The following is a 16155-nucleotide window of genomic DNA, read 5'->3' as shown; positions in this document are numbered from 1 at the left end:
TGGGGTTTTGTGTATGAGCCCCTTTCCCCGTCGATGCTTTGTGAAGAGCTGCGACTTCATTGTGCCCATGGCCAAAGACATCCTTTCCCCTGCTTTCCACTCAAGTACCCCAGACTGCAGATGCTGTTAAGGGAAGGCACTAAACCCCACAGATCACAAGGCAAATTACAAACACAGATTTGTGTGACCAAATGAAGTCCCCCTGCTCTGAGATCTGGATGTGCAGGTCCCAACTGTGATCTGGACATGTCTCCATCTCCCACATGCTGGCTGCCAAAAGCAGAGCAATAGCACTGACAGCAGAATCTACGACAAGATGCAAATTGTCTCGAATGCACTGAGGGAAAAAAGAAAAAGAGCTTTGTGTGCACTTTGTATGCACAGAGAGCCTTCAGCTGTCTCTCTGCTTGGGATGTCTGCAGGAGCCTGTGGAGTCTGGGAATGCTATGTTTGGGGTTTGCATCTGTTGCTTTTGATAGCAGACACATCCTGCTCCGTTCTCCCTGTGGTTGCTCATGCAGGGTGTGCTCACAGCAGCCTTGGCATTGGGGTCCATCCGCTGCCAGCCCGGCCGCGCGTCCTGCACGGAGCACTCGGTGCCTCAGGCCCTTCTTTAGCTGGAACGAAAGCATGGACAGATGCCAGGCTCTGGGGAAGAAGCAGCATCTGAAAATTGGGTAGTTAAGTGCCTGCAGAGTGTCCTGCTGGAGGAAGAATCTGGCAGATTTTGGCAGCGCTACCTTTGGTTCAGTCACTTTGGGGTCACCTCGGTAGCAGGAAGGCATGCTGCCTTCTGCCAGGTAACCTCTGACTGTTTTTTTTTCCTTTAATGAGAAACCTGGAGCCTCACGGGCTGTTTAACTATAGTTCAGGCAGTGAGGCGTGACCAAAGCCAGCCCTTTTTCCAAGAACTCATGTCTCTGCAGGCAGGTCAGCTGCACCGGCATCGCGCAGGGCTCCCAGTGAGGACGCTGGTCACTGGCAGATCCTTCCCCTCCCTTGGGGTGGTGTGGAGGGCAGAGACAGGGCTCAGGAGTGTCCCTTATGGTGCTGTGTATTTGTGTCTCTCCATGGAAGGGGCTCACTTTGCCTTAGAGGAAGCTGAAGGCCATGGTGGGGGATGAAGGCCCCTCTGACTGCCTGGCAGCCAGTCTGTGCCAGATGGGACCTGAGGCTGGACTCAGCCTACCCACATTCAGGTGTCTGACTGGGCTGATGGTTCAGCTCTTCAAATAACCAAAGTTGTTCTGCCTGGAGCAGAGTTCTGCCCCAGGTAATGCCTTTCCTCCCCTGTGTCCCTTCCCTGGCTGAGCCCAGGCAGGAGCTGCTTCCTGACAGAGCACAGGGTGACATGTTGGGATGAAGGAGCTGTTGGGTGTCCCTCACTGCCCCAAAATGTGGGTGACAGTGAGAGGTCTGACCTGGGCCAGCCCTGAGCATTCCTCGCCCTGCTCAGCCCCGCAGAGCTGGGGCACCCAGGAGGAACGTGCAAGGTAAAAGCACTTGTCACAGGGAATAAAATCGGAGACGCATCTTGGGAAAGTCTTTTTGATTCTAATGGGCATCTCTGAGGCTGCTGCTGGAAGTTCCTGGAGGACTGGGCTGATGGCAGAGCACATCCCAGAGCCCTGCTCTTCCCACTGAGCCCATCCTCAGAGGACCTGGGGAGGGGCTGGTGAGAGCTGGGGCTGCTCTGTGCCATCAGGGGGGCACTGGGAAATGCCATCTGCTGACCTGTGGCTGGCACCAAAGGGAGCTTTTGGGTAAAACCAAAAAAAAGCAACAGTGGCCCATGCAGAGCAGCTCTGCCCCTTGGCTCTTGTCTGAGGTTGAGTGCAGACAGGTTTAAAGTCTGGCTCCTCTGCGTGGCTAGCAAAGGTTAAAAGATCTCAAGTGTCTTTGTATTTAATTCTCTCTTTTAGTGGCAGATTATTGTTTTTCATGGGAGCTGAAATCCAGATGGGTTTGAAGGACATTTCTCCTGCACCAGGGGCTGGAATGATTTGTTCAGAGCTGCTACGCTTTGTCTATCCTTGTTAAGTACCCAGGGAATACAGACTGCCACCTAGGGAATTTAACGTGACACATAAAAATAAGGAGTGCAGGAGAAAGCTGTAGGCTTCACAGTGTTTAACCACCTTGTATCCTTGCTACAGAGCAAGCAATTTTCTTCGAATTTGAGATGCCAAAGGTGGGAGAACACCTACTGCCCTGCCTTAGGGCTGGCACTGGTGCCCTGTGGGAGAGTGAAAGCCACCAGCTCCATGCTGCTCATGTAGGATCGTAGCCATGCCAGAGGGGATCAGCACTAAAAAAGGCTCAATGCTGGAAAGTGAGCATGAATGAAAATGTGAATAGGATCAGCAAGCTTGTTTTTGATACATAAAAATTACACATTGCCATTGTCACAGCTCATTTGGCTGCTGACTGTTCCTGTTGTGCAGGTGGCACAAAGGGAAGGCTGCCTGTGAGCTCTGCCCTTGCCAGCATCTTCCCTGTACTACCCCAGCTTCCACCCTGGCTCTCTGCAGGGGGATGGAGCCACAGAGCACCAAGATGGGCAGGTCAAGGGAGCAGAGCAGGCCCAGGCATTGGGAACTGCAGGTTGTTCAGGTACCTGAGGTGTGACCTGCTGCGGGCACTTGAGTCCCTCCCTGTTCCTCCCCCACACAGGACAGGAATACTTTGCTTTCCAAAGCTGTGAGAGAAATCCCATCACTTGCTCTGGCCCTCTTGGTCCATTTCAAAAAGCCCTTTCGAGGCCATCTCTCTCTGGGAGATGAATTCCTCACACACATGCTGCGTTCCTGCCAGGTGAGGTGTCTGTCAGGGGAGTTAATCCCCATTAATCCCTTCCCTCCTCCCTGAAGCACACAATCTCCTGCTGTTACAGGAATGCACATTAAATGTGGCTCTTTGGCTTAAAATTCATGAACACGAAAGGGGAGGGGATGTTTCCATCTTTCTGGTGGGATGCTGCTGCCCACCAGCCAGAGGTCACTGCCCTGGCAGCAGCAGCTCCTTGTGTTAATTGCTGGGAGTTTGTTTCCAGTCCAAAAGAGTTGCTGCTTGTGCAGCAAATGGGCAGCCTGGAGCTTTCAGCAACAACCTGCCTCTTACTCAATGATTTTGTGCAGTTGAGGAGTGCACAAAACAGTTCATGTGATGTGGTTCCATCCTCTCAGCTCATGGTGTGCAGTGTCACCACTCATGTGAGCCCCTGGTGCCCTTGGCCTCGCTCCCAGGCTCTGGGGTGCGAGGCAGATGGTTTTGGCCATGGTCTGGTGTCCACAGGGACTCTGGGGCAGTGGCATTAGCTCTTCCCAGCACAGTGGCCCTGACTGGCACAGTCTGTGAACTGGCCTTTGGGAAAACACAGCATTAACCCCCCACTCTGTGGGCTGCAGAGCCATTTAGTCCCAGCTTTTCTTTTGTTTAAACAACTCTCAGACAGACAAATAAATGCCTTTGTGCTGTGGCTGTCAGCTCAGGCTCTGTTCTCTTGTCCCTTCCCAGCTCTCCAGGAATGAAGTGTGTGGGATCTGACCCACCAAGGGAGGAGGAGGCAGAGGAGCTTTGTCAGGGGCATTGAGGGCTCTGCCTCCTGCCACTCACTGCTCATTTGCCACTGCTGTTTGCTAAATGACTAGTGTGGGCTGCAGAGCAGATATAGTGTGTGGCAGAGAGATATCTGGGCATCTCTTATCTCTGGTGTTAATTCCCTGTTTCCCTGGGAAGAGCAGCTCCTGGGTGGAGAGCCATGTGCCACCCTGCTCTGCTGTCACCACACCCCATGGAAGTGGCAGAGCAGTGGGAGCAAGGACGTGCTTGGGAGGTGGCTGCTCTGGGGCAGCATTTAAAGCAGGTAGCACTCAGCAAAGTGCTGAAATCCCAGCAAAGTGTTAATGGGAAGGGGTAGGAAACCCTTGCTGCCCTTTATGGAGGCTGCCTGGCAATTTTACCTGCCCTCACCTTCCCTGCGGCCAGCCTTAATTGGGTTTCTCTTATAAAATAAAATGTGGAACAGTGGAGTGCTGTCGGCACACACCTGCTGGGACTCTCTGGGGAGCAGAGGGAGGCAGGGCCAGGGGGGGCTCCGGGCTGAAGCTGAAGCCTTCAGTTACACAGCAGAGTGGCTCTGCCAGGCGTGGGGAGACATGTCCTGCTGAGTTCTGCCAAGGTAGGAGGCCAGGGAAGCAGGTTGTGACAGGGGCTTTTAAAGGCTGGTAGAGTCCCTGTGCTTCTGCTCTGCAGGGGGAAGGGGGCAGAAAATGGGTTTTAACAGTACAGTGGGGGTGACTGGAGCATCTCTGGCCCTGCCTGGGGCCAGAGGAGACACCTGACCTTCCCCTGCTGCCAAGGAAAGCAGTGCAGGTTTCCCGGTGGCCATGGAAGTTGAGCAGAACCCAGAGGCCTTGCTTGGGCATGGAGGGGGTTGGGTTTGCCTGGGCACTGTTACAGGATGTTTAAAGCCTCTGTGTGTCTAATTTCAAGGGAGGTGGCTGTAAGCCATGCCCCGGGCTAAAGGCTGGAAGCAGCTCCCAGAGCAGGGAGGGGAGGGCAGTGCTCCGAGTGCTGCAGCTCTGCTCGTGTCAGCCCTCTCTGTGCCCAAGGTCGGTACATGGAGCAGAGCTCCCAGCCTTGGAAGCCCTCCTTATCCTTCTGCTCTTCCTTCTCCTGCTCCCAGGATGTGCTGGAGGTGAAGTCAGCAGGATGCCATAACTGTGTGATGTCCATTCACACACCTGTGTGGCTCCTGTTGTCCCCTGCTCTCATGTCGCTCCCTGCTGTCCCCACAGGGCTGTAATGTCATGGAAGACCAGGACCTTCGGGATATCGGGATCGGTGACCCTCAGCACCGCCGGAAACTGCTCCAGGCTGCTCGCTCCCTCCCAAAGGTCAGCACCAGCCAAGGATGGGGCATTGCCAAGCATGGCTGTGAACACAGGGGAGACAAAAGACCCTGCATCTCTGGCTATGGAGGAATCTCCGGGGCTGTGGGAAGGGTTTGGGAATAGCAGGGAGGAGGGGGAGGATTGTACTGGTCTTCCAGGCTATGTGGATGGTGGTAGCTCCATGCTGGGACTGTTCCTCTTACCAGTCTTGATCCCAAGCACATTCTCTTTTTGTACAGTGCTTTTCTTACTGGCTAATGGAGATGGTGATGGCCTGTAAACTGATTTTTCTTGACCCCCTATCCCTTGGGATCCCAGCTCCTGCAGCTTTTAACACCTTTCTTGTGTTTTCACAGTTGAAACCCCTGGGCTGTGATGGGAATAGCCAGCCATCAGTTCCTGCATGGCTCGACTCCCTGGGGCTGCAGGATTACATCCAGTCCTTCCTCTCAAGTGGCTACAGCTCTATCGACACTGTGAAAAACCTCTGGGAGCTTGAGATAGTAAACGTGAGTGTTGTCCCTCTCCTGCCAGGGCAGCAAGATCCTGCCCTGTTCCCTGGGGCTGGGACTTGCTCCAAGTCTCTCCAAGTAGCTCTGTGCCCATGGTGACCGTGATCTCTCCCTGCAGGTGCTGAAAGTGAACCTGCTGGGCCATCGGAAGAGGATCATCGCCTCGCTGGCAGACAGACCCTACGAGGAGCCACCGGCCAAGCCACCACGATTCTCACAGCTGAGAGTGAGTCCCTGCTCGTGGTTCCCTGCCTGGCTTGTGTGTCAGTGCTGGGAGAAATCTTGCCATGGCCAGTAGTGCCCATTCAGCTGCTCACATCATCCTCTCCAGCCACCCAGGCAGAAAATACTTGTGCAGGGGCAGCCTTGCAGTGAGTGGGGAAGGATAATTCCAGCCCTTGCAGGTCAGCTTCTGGATGCTGACCCCATGGGAAAGGTCAGGCTGCCCCTTGGGATCAGGTGCCTGCACTGGAGGGTGCCACTCCCACCTCTGCCCTGCACAGAAGGGAGCTCTGAGCCCACTTTCTTGCCCTTGTTTCCTGGTCAGAGATGTGGGAGCTTTCAGCAGGCAGGAGCGACACAGCCCAGCTAGAGAGGGGCTGCAGCTGGGACTTGGTGTTTGATTGCACCCTTGGGATCCAGAGCCCTCTCCTTGGCCTGGCTGGGCTGCTGAGAGCTCCCGCTCTCGCTGCCAAATAACACTCGACAAGATGTGGATGTTGATTTTTGCTGCAGGAGTGGCAGCATTTGGATGTCAGGTCCTTGTTATGGGGCTTGGCTGAGAGGGAAGCATCACATTCCCCATTCCTCCTGAAAACTGGCTTTGGAGAGCTGAGTTTGGCAAAAGCTGCTGGGCTCAGAGCGACCCTGTGACCTCAGGAATGGGGTAGTATGTTGTGCTGCCTCCTCCAAGAGATTGCTAATCAGCTTCCTGGAGCAGGAATTGGAGTGATTAGAGTTTACCCATCCTAAACATCTGGTCCTTGCCCTGCTGAAGAGCTCTGCCCTCTTGGATTCCCAAGGCTTTCCAACCCAAACAGCCTTAGCTGAAGCAAATTGGGCTGCTGTGCTCTGCTTGCTGACATGGGATGTTTTAGGAACTAGATTCAATTGTGAGAACAGAGAGTTCACACTGGTGCTGGGAGGGTGCCCAGTACAAACCCGCTGCTCAACACCTCGGAGCACGGGAAGGACCAACCCAAGGATCTACACCGTGAGCTGGGCGAGACTGAAGGTGGCAGGGAGAGAGGGCTGCTTTGGTGTGGCTCAGCTGACTGAGATGCTGCCCAGGGAGGCTGGGTGGGAGAACAGGCCATTTGCAGCATTTCCTGGCGCTGCAGCTGATGAGCTCCAGTGCTGGCTGCAGCGCGGGGGGCAGGCGGACATCAATGGCAAATCAAGCAAGTAGCTTGAATGGGACTAACGTGGCCGCAGCTGTGCTGAGATTCTGGCCGTGCCTGCAGGCCCTGGGCGTGCTCTGGCGGCGGCTCCTGGGGCTCTTCTGCTGGGGTGGCTGATCATCATCACTCTCGGGTGCTTAGCTTAGTGCTTATGGGGAACCCACCCCTCTGGGATCACCTTGCCCCCAGCCCAACGTGTCCGCTGCCTTCCTTGGATGAGCTTGTGGAGGCAGAGGCATGCTGAGCACAAAGGACTGAGTACATGGCTGAAACCATCCTGGAGCAAATCAGGCGTCTCATGCAGAAGGTAAAGGGTGGGATTGGCACTGAGGCAGGAGCCCCCAGAGCAGGAGCTGACCCCATTAGTCCACTCAGTGCACCTTGTGTCGGGCGATGCGGAGGGAGTGATGGGGAGCACAGCACAGCCCAAGCTCACTTGGTGGTGTCTGCTCCTTCCAGTGCCAGGACTTGATGTCCCAGGCGTCGTCGCCCCTGAGCCAGAACGACTCCTGCACAGGCAAATCTGCTGATCTCCTGCTGCCCTCCGGGGACACTTCCAAGAAGCAACACGGTCGTGGCACTGAGCTTGCTCCCTACTCCAGAGCTGAGCGCTACAAAGCACAGGTGAGTGGGTGCTTTTTTGTGTCCTAGGGGCCCTCTGCACAGGCTCCCCCATCTCTGGAGCCGGGGAGAAGGGACGATAGTGCAGGGAGGGAGCTGGTGAGGCTCAGCTTCCCTCAGACCATAGAGCCAGCAGCTCCTTTGTGCCTCAGTTTCACCTTAAAAACGGATGGCTCACACTTACATCAGCACAGGCACCTCAACCCCATGTGCTGCCTCCACCCAGCTCCTGGGGGTCTTGGCCATTGCTAGCCTCAGTCCCTTCAGCTCAAAGAGCCCCCCTGAGAGCTGTTCCAACCCACGTTGAACCTCTTTTGGCTTCACATCTGTGTTTCTTCCCATGCAGGAGGACCGTCGGGAGTCCAGGCTAACCCTGCGCCCCCCAAGCCTGGCAGCCCCATATGCCCCCGTTCAAAACTGGCAGCACCAGCCCGAGAAGCTCATCTTCGAGTCCTGCGGGTATGAGGCCAATGTAAGTGGCTTTTGGTTTGTGGGGTGGTGAGGATGAGGAGGCTCTGAGGGTCAGGGCAATGTCATTGCCTTGGGATTGGCAGGATTTAACATCTCTCCCTCCTTCACACAGTACTTGGGCTCCATGTTGATCAAAGACCTCCGAGGGACAGAGTCTACACAGGACGCCTGTGCCAAGATGAGGGTATGGAGACTCTGGGGCTGGGGGCTTCACTTGTAGCCTGTGGTGGATGATGTGGGTTGGGGAGGGGGGAACTCAGTGGTTTGGGGCCCAGATCACCAAATAGGCAGTGCCACTGTCTGGTGAACTGCCCCTTCCCAGCATTGTTCCCAGTACCCAGAAGGTCTGTGGGAGAGTGGGTGTTTTCACTGGGGAGGTGCTGGCTGGGTTCTCTTCAGGTCCCTGTCTCTTCCCCTCTGCTTCCACCAGTAGCTAACTTTCCTCCTCCTGGTCCCAGATCCCCAGAACTTCCTGCAGGGGCCTGGGGGTCTCTGGGGTGGGGTAGGCTGGGGCAAGGCAGGGGTGAAGAGGGAGCATCCATTCACAGTTGGTCACTTGAATATTCTCATTTCTGAAGAAATCCACAGAGCACATGAAGAAGATCCCAACCATAATCCTGTCCATCACGTATAAAGGGGTGAAGTTCATTGATGCCTCCAACAAGGTGAGCTGCAGATGCCTCAGAGTCAGTGTCTGGAGGGACACAGCCTGCAATCCCACCTTCCTGAGAAGCTGCAGGTCACTTCTTGTGGCTCCAGAAGCCACAGCTGGTCCTGGGGAGCTTCTAGGGCTGGGGAAGAACACCAAGGTGGTGATAATCACCTGAGTGCCAAAGGCTTGGCAGTCTGGCTGCTTGTAGACCATGTTCCCATTTATTCCTGCCATGGGAGGGAACTGGAACTGGTCTGGCTGGGAGACTCCCCTTCCCTGTCCCCAGGACACCCTCCACAGCCGCTGTTTGCCAGGTGTATTTGCCATCCCCAGAAGGGTGATGGGTGCTTGTGGTTGACCCTGGCAGAATGTCATTGCTGAGCACGAGATCCGGAACATCTCCTGTGCTGCTCAGGACCCTGAGGATCTCTGCACATTTGCCTACATCACCAAGGACCTGCAGACCAGCCATCACTACTGCCATGTCTTCAGCACTGTAGATGTGGTGAGTGCAGTCATGTCACATCTCCCAGTCCTTCTCAGCCCATTTGTTTCATCCCTCAGCTTTATTGGTTAGTCACAGACTGCTCCTTTCCAGGGTTCTTTCAGCCATTTTTACCAAAAAGTGGTCTTGGTTCCAAATGCCTGTCCTTTGGACCTCTGTGGACAAAGAGAATATTTGTCTGGCTTCATTACTGCCTTCTTCCAGCGTTGAATAAAGCAGGGCAAGAGCTTTCCCTCCTGGGGAAATGTGCCATGCACAAGCCCCTAATATGCTCTAAATCATGTTGAGCATAATGGGCTGATTTAACAACCTTTTATCTCAGAGAGGGTAGAAATGTGATTAGCTTTTATACTTGGGCAGAATCAAAATTGCACAAGACTTTTGAGCTATTTTTCTTTATGCTGCTGTACTGCAGTGCTGGTGGGGCTTTACAGGTGGGCAGGGGGCCCTGGGGGAGGCAGCATGGTCCCGGCTCCCCCACAGCAGGAGGTCAGTGGCTTTTAGGGACACAGCAGGACATGACCTGCTGACAGGTCACCCTGCTACCAGTTCTGCCAAGGTCTGTGAGCCCAGAGCAGCTTCTGAGCACAAGGGGGACTGTACACAGGGTGATCTGACAGCTTTGTGTTCTCTCTGTTCTCTCAAAGAACTTGACGTACGAGATCATCCTCACGTTGGGGCAGGCATTCGAGGTCGCCTACCAGCTCGCCCTGCAAGCCCAGAGAGCAAAGCCTCTGGGTGCTGGAGCAGGAGAAATGATTGAAACAAAATCTTCCAAACCGGTGCCTAAACCACGAGCAGGCATGAGGAAATCCGTGGTATGTGGGAGCGGGCAGGAGCGACCTGCTGGGCTGAGCTGGGGGTTCTTGTGGGCACCGCACCCCTGCGCCTCCCCTGGGTGGTGGGAGGAGCCCAGATGTGGTCCAGGTGCCTGTCTTGCTGCTGGTACTGCAGGTCTGGGCCTGTGTCAGTTCTGCTGTGGGGCTGGGGCTTCTCCTGGTAGCAGGAGGGCAGGCAGAGGTGGAAATAGCCCAGGTGGGATGGGGCTTTAGTGCCCTGCTGGGTCCAGCACAAGCTTCCACGTGCAAACCCTGCAGAGGTGCAGTGAGATATGTAGGTGAGCTGCAGTATGGGATTCCCCATAGCCAAAACCAGCCAAGACACAGCTGCTGAGGAGCAGGGACTGCTGCACAAGCCACTGCCTTCCTTTAATGTCTCCTTTTGTCTGTGTTCTGCTTGCTCCCCCCGCTCAGGTGCCGCTCCCTCCCGACACCCGCTGTTGTTACTGTCACACCTGTACAACACACCGCCCCTCCTACCTGCCGCTGCAGTCTGTTAGTCCTGGAGCGAAGGTCTTTACCCTTCTTCCTGCCATCCTCCCTTCCAAACTGACCCGGGCTGCCTTCCCACTTCCTTTATCTCCTGCTGTGCCCCCGTGTCCTGCCTCGCTGTTGTTGTTCCCCCTGCTTGTTATGGCCCACGCCGGGGGTTCAGATGAACCCTGGGGACCTGCCGCTCCCACCCGCCCCACTGATGCAGTGTGGCAGCTCTCAACGAACCCCACTGCTCCTGCTGGGGTGGTAACTTCCCCCTGGCACCCTGATTTAGCAGGACAAGAGGAAAGAGTCGTGCTTGGTCAGGAGGGTAAATCACGTGGGAGCTCACCTGCCAGGAACTATCTCCCTCTGTCCCATTTCTGTAGCGCTCCGTTTTTCATGCTTGTTTGAGATGAATGAAGCTGTCGCTAATGGTGACAGGGACTCACAGCCTAATGCAGGGAGTCATCTTGGGGTGCTGGGTTGAGACTGATGTGGCCAGACATGTTTTAGCTGTGAAGGACTCAAATGCCTCCCCAGCAAGAGCTGCTTCCTTGCACACATGCATATTTTTGGGATGGGCAATAGGCAGGGAGGCGCTCCGTGCTTTGAGTCCCCATTCATTCTGTCCCAAAAGCACGGGTGTCCTAAGATGCCCTGTCTCTCCTTATTTTCTAGCTGGATCCCCCTGAAGTGGACCAAGACTCCCAGTCTCATGCCAGTGTCTCCTGGGTCGTGGACCCCAAGCAGGACTCCAAGCGGACCCTCAGCACTAAGTATGAGACCACTATCTTCTAAAGCAAACGCCCGTGTCCGCCCCGTCTAACCGTGCCTTTGCGATCTGATCTGTCTGCTCTTCTAAACTCCCTCTTCCTCCAGCTGCTCGCCCTCAGCCCGCGTAGGCACCGCGTCCAAGGCAGCAGCACTTATGAAACTGCAGACTTAAAGGCTTTTGTACCTGATCGCTGCTGAACACTGTGAATCTCCTTCCTCAGAAACGAGGGTAATGCGCTGTAGCTGCCCGTGAGGCGGGAGGAGCAGAGAGGGCAGGCTGCCAGTCGGAGATGTGCATCCAGGAAAGCCGCCCACCGTTTTCACGTCTTCTCCCCTCACTCTGGCACTGTGAATCCCTGGGGCAATGTGATACTCCCCAGGCCTTTTTTTTGTATCTCACCTTGTCCTTGGACTGATGGAGACCTCTTGTCTCTACGGTGCACACGCTCCCTCCTCCTAGATCCTCCTCTTCCCGACTGAGCCACGGCTGTGTACTGTTCAGTGAACTCACCTCTCCTTCCCTGCCAGTCGAACCGACACTAACCACTGTGATGCTCTCTGCAGATAACACACGGGCACTTCCATTTCCTCACGGCCACCCTGGCCCACAGTTTCCCTCCTCAAAACCCAGCACAGAACTTGCTCTGGGTGGTGGGGGAGCATTGATTTGGGCCAGGTGTGATCGTTCCCACTGTGAGCTTTTCCCCTCGGAGATGAGGGGCGGGTTGGTTGCATGCATTTCAGTCCCTTGTAGGTTTTTCTTCCCCTCATAGTCCTTGTGTTTACACTCACCAGATTTCTCATGAGCGCTGGGTGTAGTTCTCACGTGGCAGCCTGTGGTTAAGCTTCCAAAGGCACATGTTGTTGTTAGCCCCAGGCTGGGGAGGGAAGGTGTCAGCTGGACACCACAAGCAGCATCAGCAGGGAGAGGTCAGAGAGCAGCCCTGGGTTATTTGCCCAGGGCAAATAACAACATTTGTGGTGTTAGGGCCCAGCAGATTGTCTGAGTTTGGCTTTGGAACTGCTGCCCCAGAGCTTCCATTCCCCCTCACCTGTGGTGAAGTCTGATGTTTCGGTCCTTATTTAGCTCTTTCTCAGGAATGAGTTGGATCTCCCAAGTCATTTGCAACTTAATGGCAAACTGACCTCAGACTGAGGGCTCATCTAGTGGGAGCCCAGTGAGAGGACTAAAAGTGTTATCTTAAAGCAAAAAAACCACAAAGGAAAGCTCAGTCTAGTACAGACATTTCATATGCCATAGAATCAGCACTGCCCAGGGCCTGCAGTCCCACCCTGCCACCCTAGCCCTTGTGGATAGCAGAACATTACTATGCTGAGGTGCTCCAGGAGATTGGGTTTGGGTTCCATCAGCACTTTTCCAAGCTGTAAGAGTGCCCTGAAAGTTTCTGTGCCCCTCTAAGAGAAACTCAATCCCTGCCATGGGTGGCAGAGCAGTTTCTACGTGTGGGTGTTCATCACGCAGCTGCCACACGTCCACCCAGTGTCAGAGGCTCTGAGCTCTTCACTTCCCCCTGCTCTCAGCTGGGAAGGGCAGGTCCCTCCGTGCCCCCTAAATCCAGGTCACGAGAGCATGTGCCTTTCTAAGGGTGACCAAACCCAGCGGGGTCACAGGCAGCCCTTCCCAAACCACGCCGCTGCTGCTGCTCTGTGTCTGTAGCCCTGACGATTTTTGTGTCCCATCTGCGAGCCGTTCTCCTCGCCTTTCCCAGCACGTGATTTTTGTATGCCTCGGAAATTCATTCCATTATCTTCCTTTCTGTTTGCCTCTGCGAAGCTGAGCTCCGGGCAGCCGTCTCCTACCACGGGATGTAGTAGCGGGGCAGAGACCTGGGACGCGGTGGCCTCCTGACATGAAGATCATCTCCCTCTGGCACGGGTGGCTGCCTCGGAGTGGGTGCGTGGCTGCTCGGTGAGGGCTCCCAGAGCAGCCCTCTGGGGGAAGGGACCCAGCCTCCACCGAGGAAAGCCGCTCTCTCCGTTCCTAGCGAAGGAAAACTCGACACTCGGAGGCCAAGAGCGATGTCGCCTTTTCTAGTTTGAGACAAAACATCTTTTGACCTGTTTCTTTTTTAACGAAGTGACACAGAGCAAATCCGGTTCACGGTTTTAAGGTAGCGCTGCAGCTTTTTGGTGAGGAAAAAAAACCCCACCAAATTTTTATTTACTGGGAATCCCGCAGTCTGGCGAGGAGCATGATAGAAAGCCTTAGCAGGGGCGTGGTGTGCGTATTTCTGATGGTACTTACTCTGCTTCAGCCCTGGGTGAACAGGAGAAAACTCCAAATTCTCAGAGATCGCTTCCTCCCACGTGAGAACCTGGTGAGATAAGTCTGCATCCTGTTCTCCAAGCCACTCCAAGCTTTTGTAGCAAATGGAAGTAAATTGAGGAAAAGAATCTGCAAAGGATTTTTCACCCCAGAGCAGCTGTGGCCAATACCCCCGATGGTACAAAGCTTCCTTATCCCCCCAGCTGTCACGTTGCAATACTTGACATTTCTATGGCAAGGACCCCGTTTCTTCCCATTTCTGCACTGAATTCCTGGGGACAACTCCCTGCTCCAGCCTCTGTGCACCTGTCTTGTTTTTAAATGCAGTTATGCCCTGAAGGGTTGGGGTTTTTTTAAGTATATTCAGTTGTGATTTAGCACTTTTTTGATACTAGCTCATTATTTAATTAGTGCAACCGTTTCAGAAGATGAACAAATAAGGAGTTAAATTTTGGGCATTACACTGAAACAGTCCATCCCCAAGGACAAACCACATCAGCCTGAGGGTGGCTTGGCCCTGTCTGAGCCCAGTGTCCCTAAAGGCAATCACCTCAGAGGTGCTGTGTGCTTGCTTTTATTCTGAATTACAGTGTTTTTCACAGTGGTTTGGGCTGTGACTGATGTGTTTTCAGACTGTTCCCCTCTGGGGAGAATGTTAAAATGGTTGTGATTTGAATTCTTCAGATGCAAAGTGTAGCGCAGCGCATCCATCGTGATCTCGTCAGGCCCTCTCAGGGCTGTGGGACCTGCTGCCACATGGGAATGCTGTGCGCGAGTAATTCCTGTTTAACTCCAGTTGCTGCTGTATGTCAGGATTTCCTTTAGTCTCTCTCACCAGTGAGGCTGGGAGAGAAGTGAACCATAATCCCAAGGGCACAGACCTGTAAAGGATTGGGAAGGGGGAGTGGAGATTTTGGGTTAAGCCAATAAATTTAGGAAACCTAACATTCCTTGTTATGCACATGTTGCAATTCATACTGGTGTAAGTGTAAATATTTGGTGTGTTGGCAACAAGTCTTCGGTGAGATTGCAAATTGAAACTCTGCTTGGGAGGAGGGACACCTTTCCTTTCTGACACGTGAGCTTTTTTGGAGGTTGGCTTGGAGGTGACATGGTGATGAAGACTCCAGTCTTCAGGCACTGGGCTCGGTGACCCTGGTGGTCCATTCCAGCCCCATGTGTAAACCTATGGTTGTCTTTAGTGATCCATTCTTTAGCCAGATACTCCCTTTCTCACCTCTCAGACAGAGCAGTTGTTTTGGCAGTTCAGTGTGGTGTGGTCTCTCTCGGGACTCGGTGCTGGAGACAGACCCTGGGCTGTGCCAGTCACTGGCTCCCGGCCACCCTCACCCACCCACTGTGCAGCGTTGGGGCTCTTCCTCCCTGCAGGGTTTTGTGCTATCTGGAGGACAGTGCCCCAGATTTCCGGTGCTGAACATAACATTGCATCCAACTGCGTCTGCTGTACTACCTGCCTGGAAGGAGCTGGGGCTGCCCTGGGCCTTGTTCCTCTCCTTAAAGACAGATTGTGTTTCGCAGACTTTGGTTTGTGGGCTGAGCCCTCACTCACAGCCAGCAAATGGAGTTGCCAAGTTTTGTCTTTCTTTTTATAGGAGGGGATGATTTTTTTTTTTCAAATTGAAGATGCTTTATCCTTTTTTTATTTTGTGTTTACAAAGAAAAAAAAAAAAAGCGCTAATCTTAGCTGTTGAACTGACTTAAACTTGCTTTGGGGTTGTTCTTTTTAGATGAAATTATGCAACTTTTTTGGTGTACACACCTGTTCCCCCTCCCAGGGAGAAGATGCAGCACCTTCCAGGCTGTACCTGTAGTGAAGTCTGTACCTTCAGGAGGCTGCTGAGACACAGAGCAGATGCCAAAAAGCCCCAAACACGTCCCATTCTGTGTGCAGCTGAGGTGGAGCCAATGCTTTAATGCTCCTTCCATCCACCTCAGAAGTTTCCAGCAGCAGCATTTCCCTGGCTCTGCTCCGATCCATGTTTTGGAGCCGGCACAGAGCTCACAACGCTGTCGTGTTGCAAAGGTCTCCCTTATAGATCTCACATTGGTATTACCTGAATTTTTTTTTTCCCAAAAGAAAAGTACCTGTGCTGTTCTCACTAAGTCAACCCAGCTCAGACATTTTTCTTACCCACAGAAGAATAACCTGGGATTCCCTGACAGGGCAGAGACAGTCAAGTTCAGTTTGCAATGTAGACATTTTTGCTAATTGTGATGTATGGCAGTGGGGCTGATTTGTAATACAAATGTTATTTAATCTGTCTGTATTTTGATACTTGAATTTCCTTTTATTTCCTGTATATACAGTTGTTAATCTGTTCAAATTTGTCTGAATTTTAAACATCTTGTGGTACCAAACATAACCAATCTGTGCAACAAGATAGACTGACCTCACTACAACAAGGCGAGATTGTAAATATTCCTGGGCTTCCAGCAGTCGTTTTGTTGTTTTCAAAATTGTACAACTTAGAACAGACCGAATTAATAAACAACCTTAGACACACGTGTGTGCTGTTGTGTGTGGCCCCAGTGTTGTGCCACTGGGGGTCTGTGTCAAAGCAGGGCAGTTCTCATCCTGCAGACACTGGCTGGGGGGGTTTGGGAGTTTTGGTTGAAGCTGTTTGTTCTGCAGTCAGTCATAATGACCCAAACATTGAATATTATTATTTTGAGACTAATTTATGTGTAAAATCACATCCAG

At 53.4% G+C, this 16155-nt stretch overlaps 1 protein-coding gene across 10 annotated transcripts in view; it reads left to right on the top strand.

The window, feature by feature from the left end:
- The window catches only part of ANKS1A (ankyrin repeat and sterile alpha motif domain containing 1A), a 76845-nt gene extending 60894 nt beyond the window's left edge, over positions 1–15951 (top strand). For 7 of the 10 annotated variants that reach the window (XM_088067232.1, XM_088067231.1, XM_088067234.1 and 4 more), the window contains 11 exons: positions 4800–4898; positions 5252–5404; positions 5526–5633; positions 7267–7431; positions 7775–7900; positions 8012–8083; positions 8478–8564; positions 8919–9056; positions 9704–9874; positions 11051–11148; positions 11252–15951. In XM_088067232.1, the coding sequence (XP_087923358.1) occupies positions 4800–4898; positions 5252–5404; positions 5526–5633; positions 7267–7431; positions 7775–7900; positions 8012–8083; positions 8478–8564; positions 8919–9056; positions 9704–9874; positions 11051–11148; positions 11252–11318 (1284 nt within the window). In that variant the 3' untranslated portion in view covers positions 11319–15951. Of the gene's footprint in view, positions 1–4799; positions 4899–5251; positions 5405–5525; positions 5634–7266; positions 7432–7774; positions 7901–8011; positions 8084–8477; positions 8565–8918; positions 9057–9703; positions 9875–11050 lie in introns of all 10 variants that reach the window. The other 3 variants (XM_014258146.2, XM_005529372.3, XM_014258145.2) reach the window with 2 other exon arrangements.
- The last annotated feature ends 204 nt before the right edge of the window (positions 15952–16155 follow it).

The sequence above is a fragment of the Pseudopodoces humilis genome, chromosome 26 (assembly GCF_049639895.1).
Source record: "Pseudopodoces humilis isolate 2021_Gansu_Grassland_sample_001 chromosome 26, ASM4963989v1, whole genome shotgun sequence".
NCBI classification, from domain to species: Eukaryota; Metazoa; Chordata; class Aves; order Passeriformes; family Paridae; genus Pseudopodoces; species Pseudopodoces humilis.
Note: the sequence above shows the minus strand (reverse complement) of the source record. Positions and strands in the feature narration are given on the sequence as shown.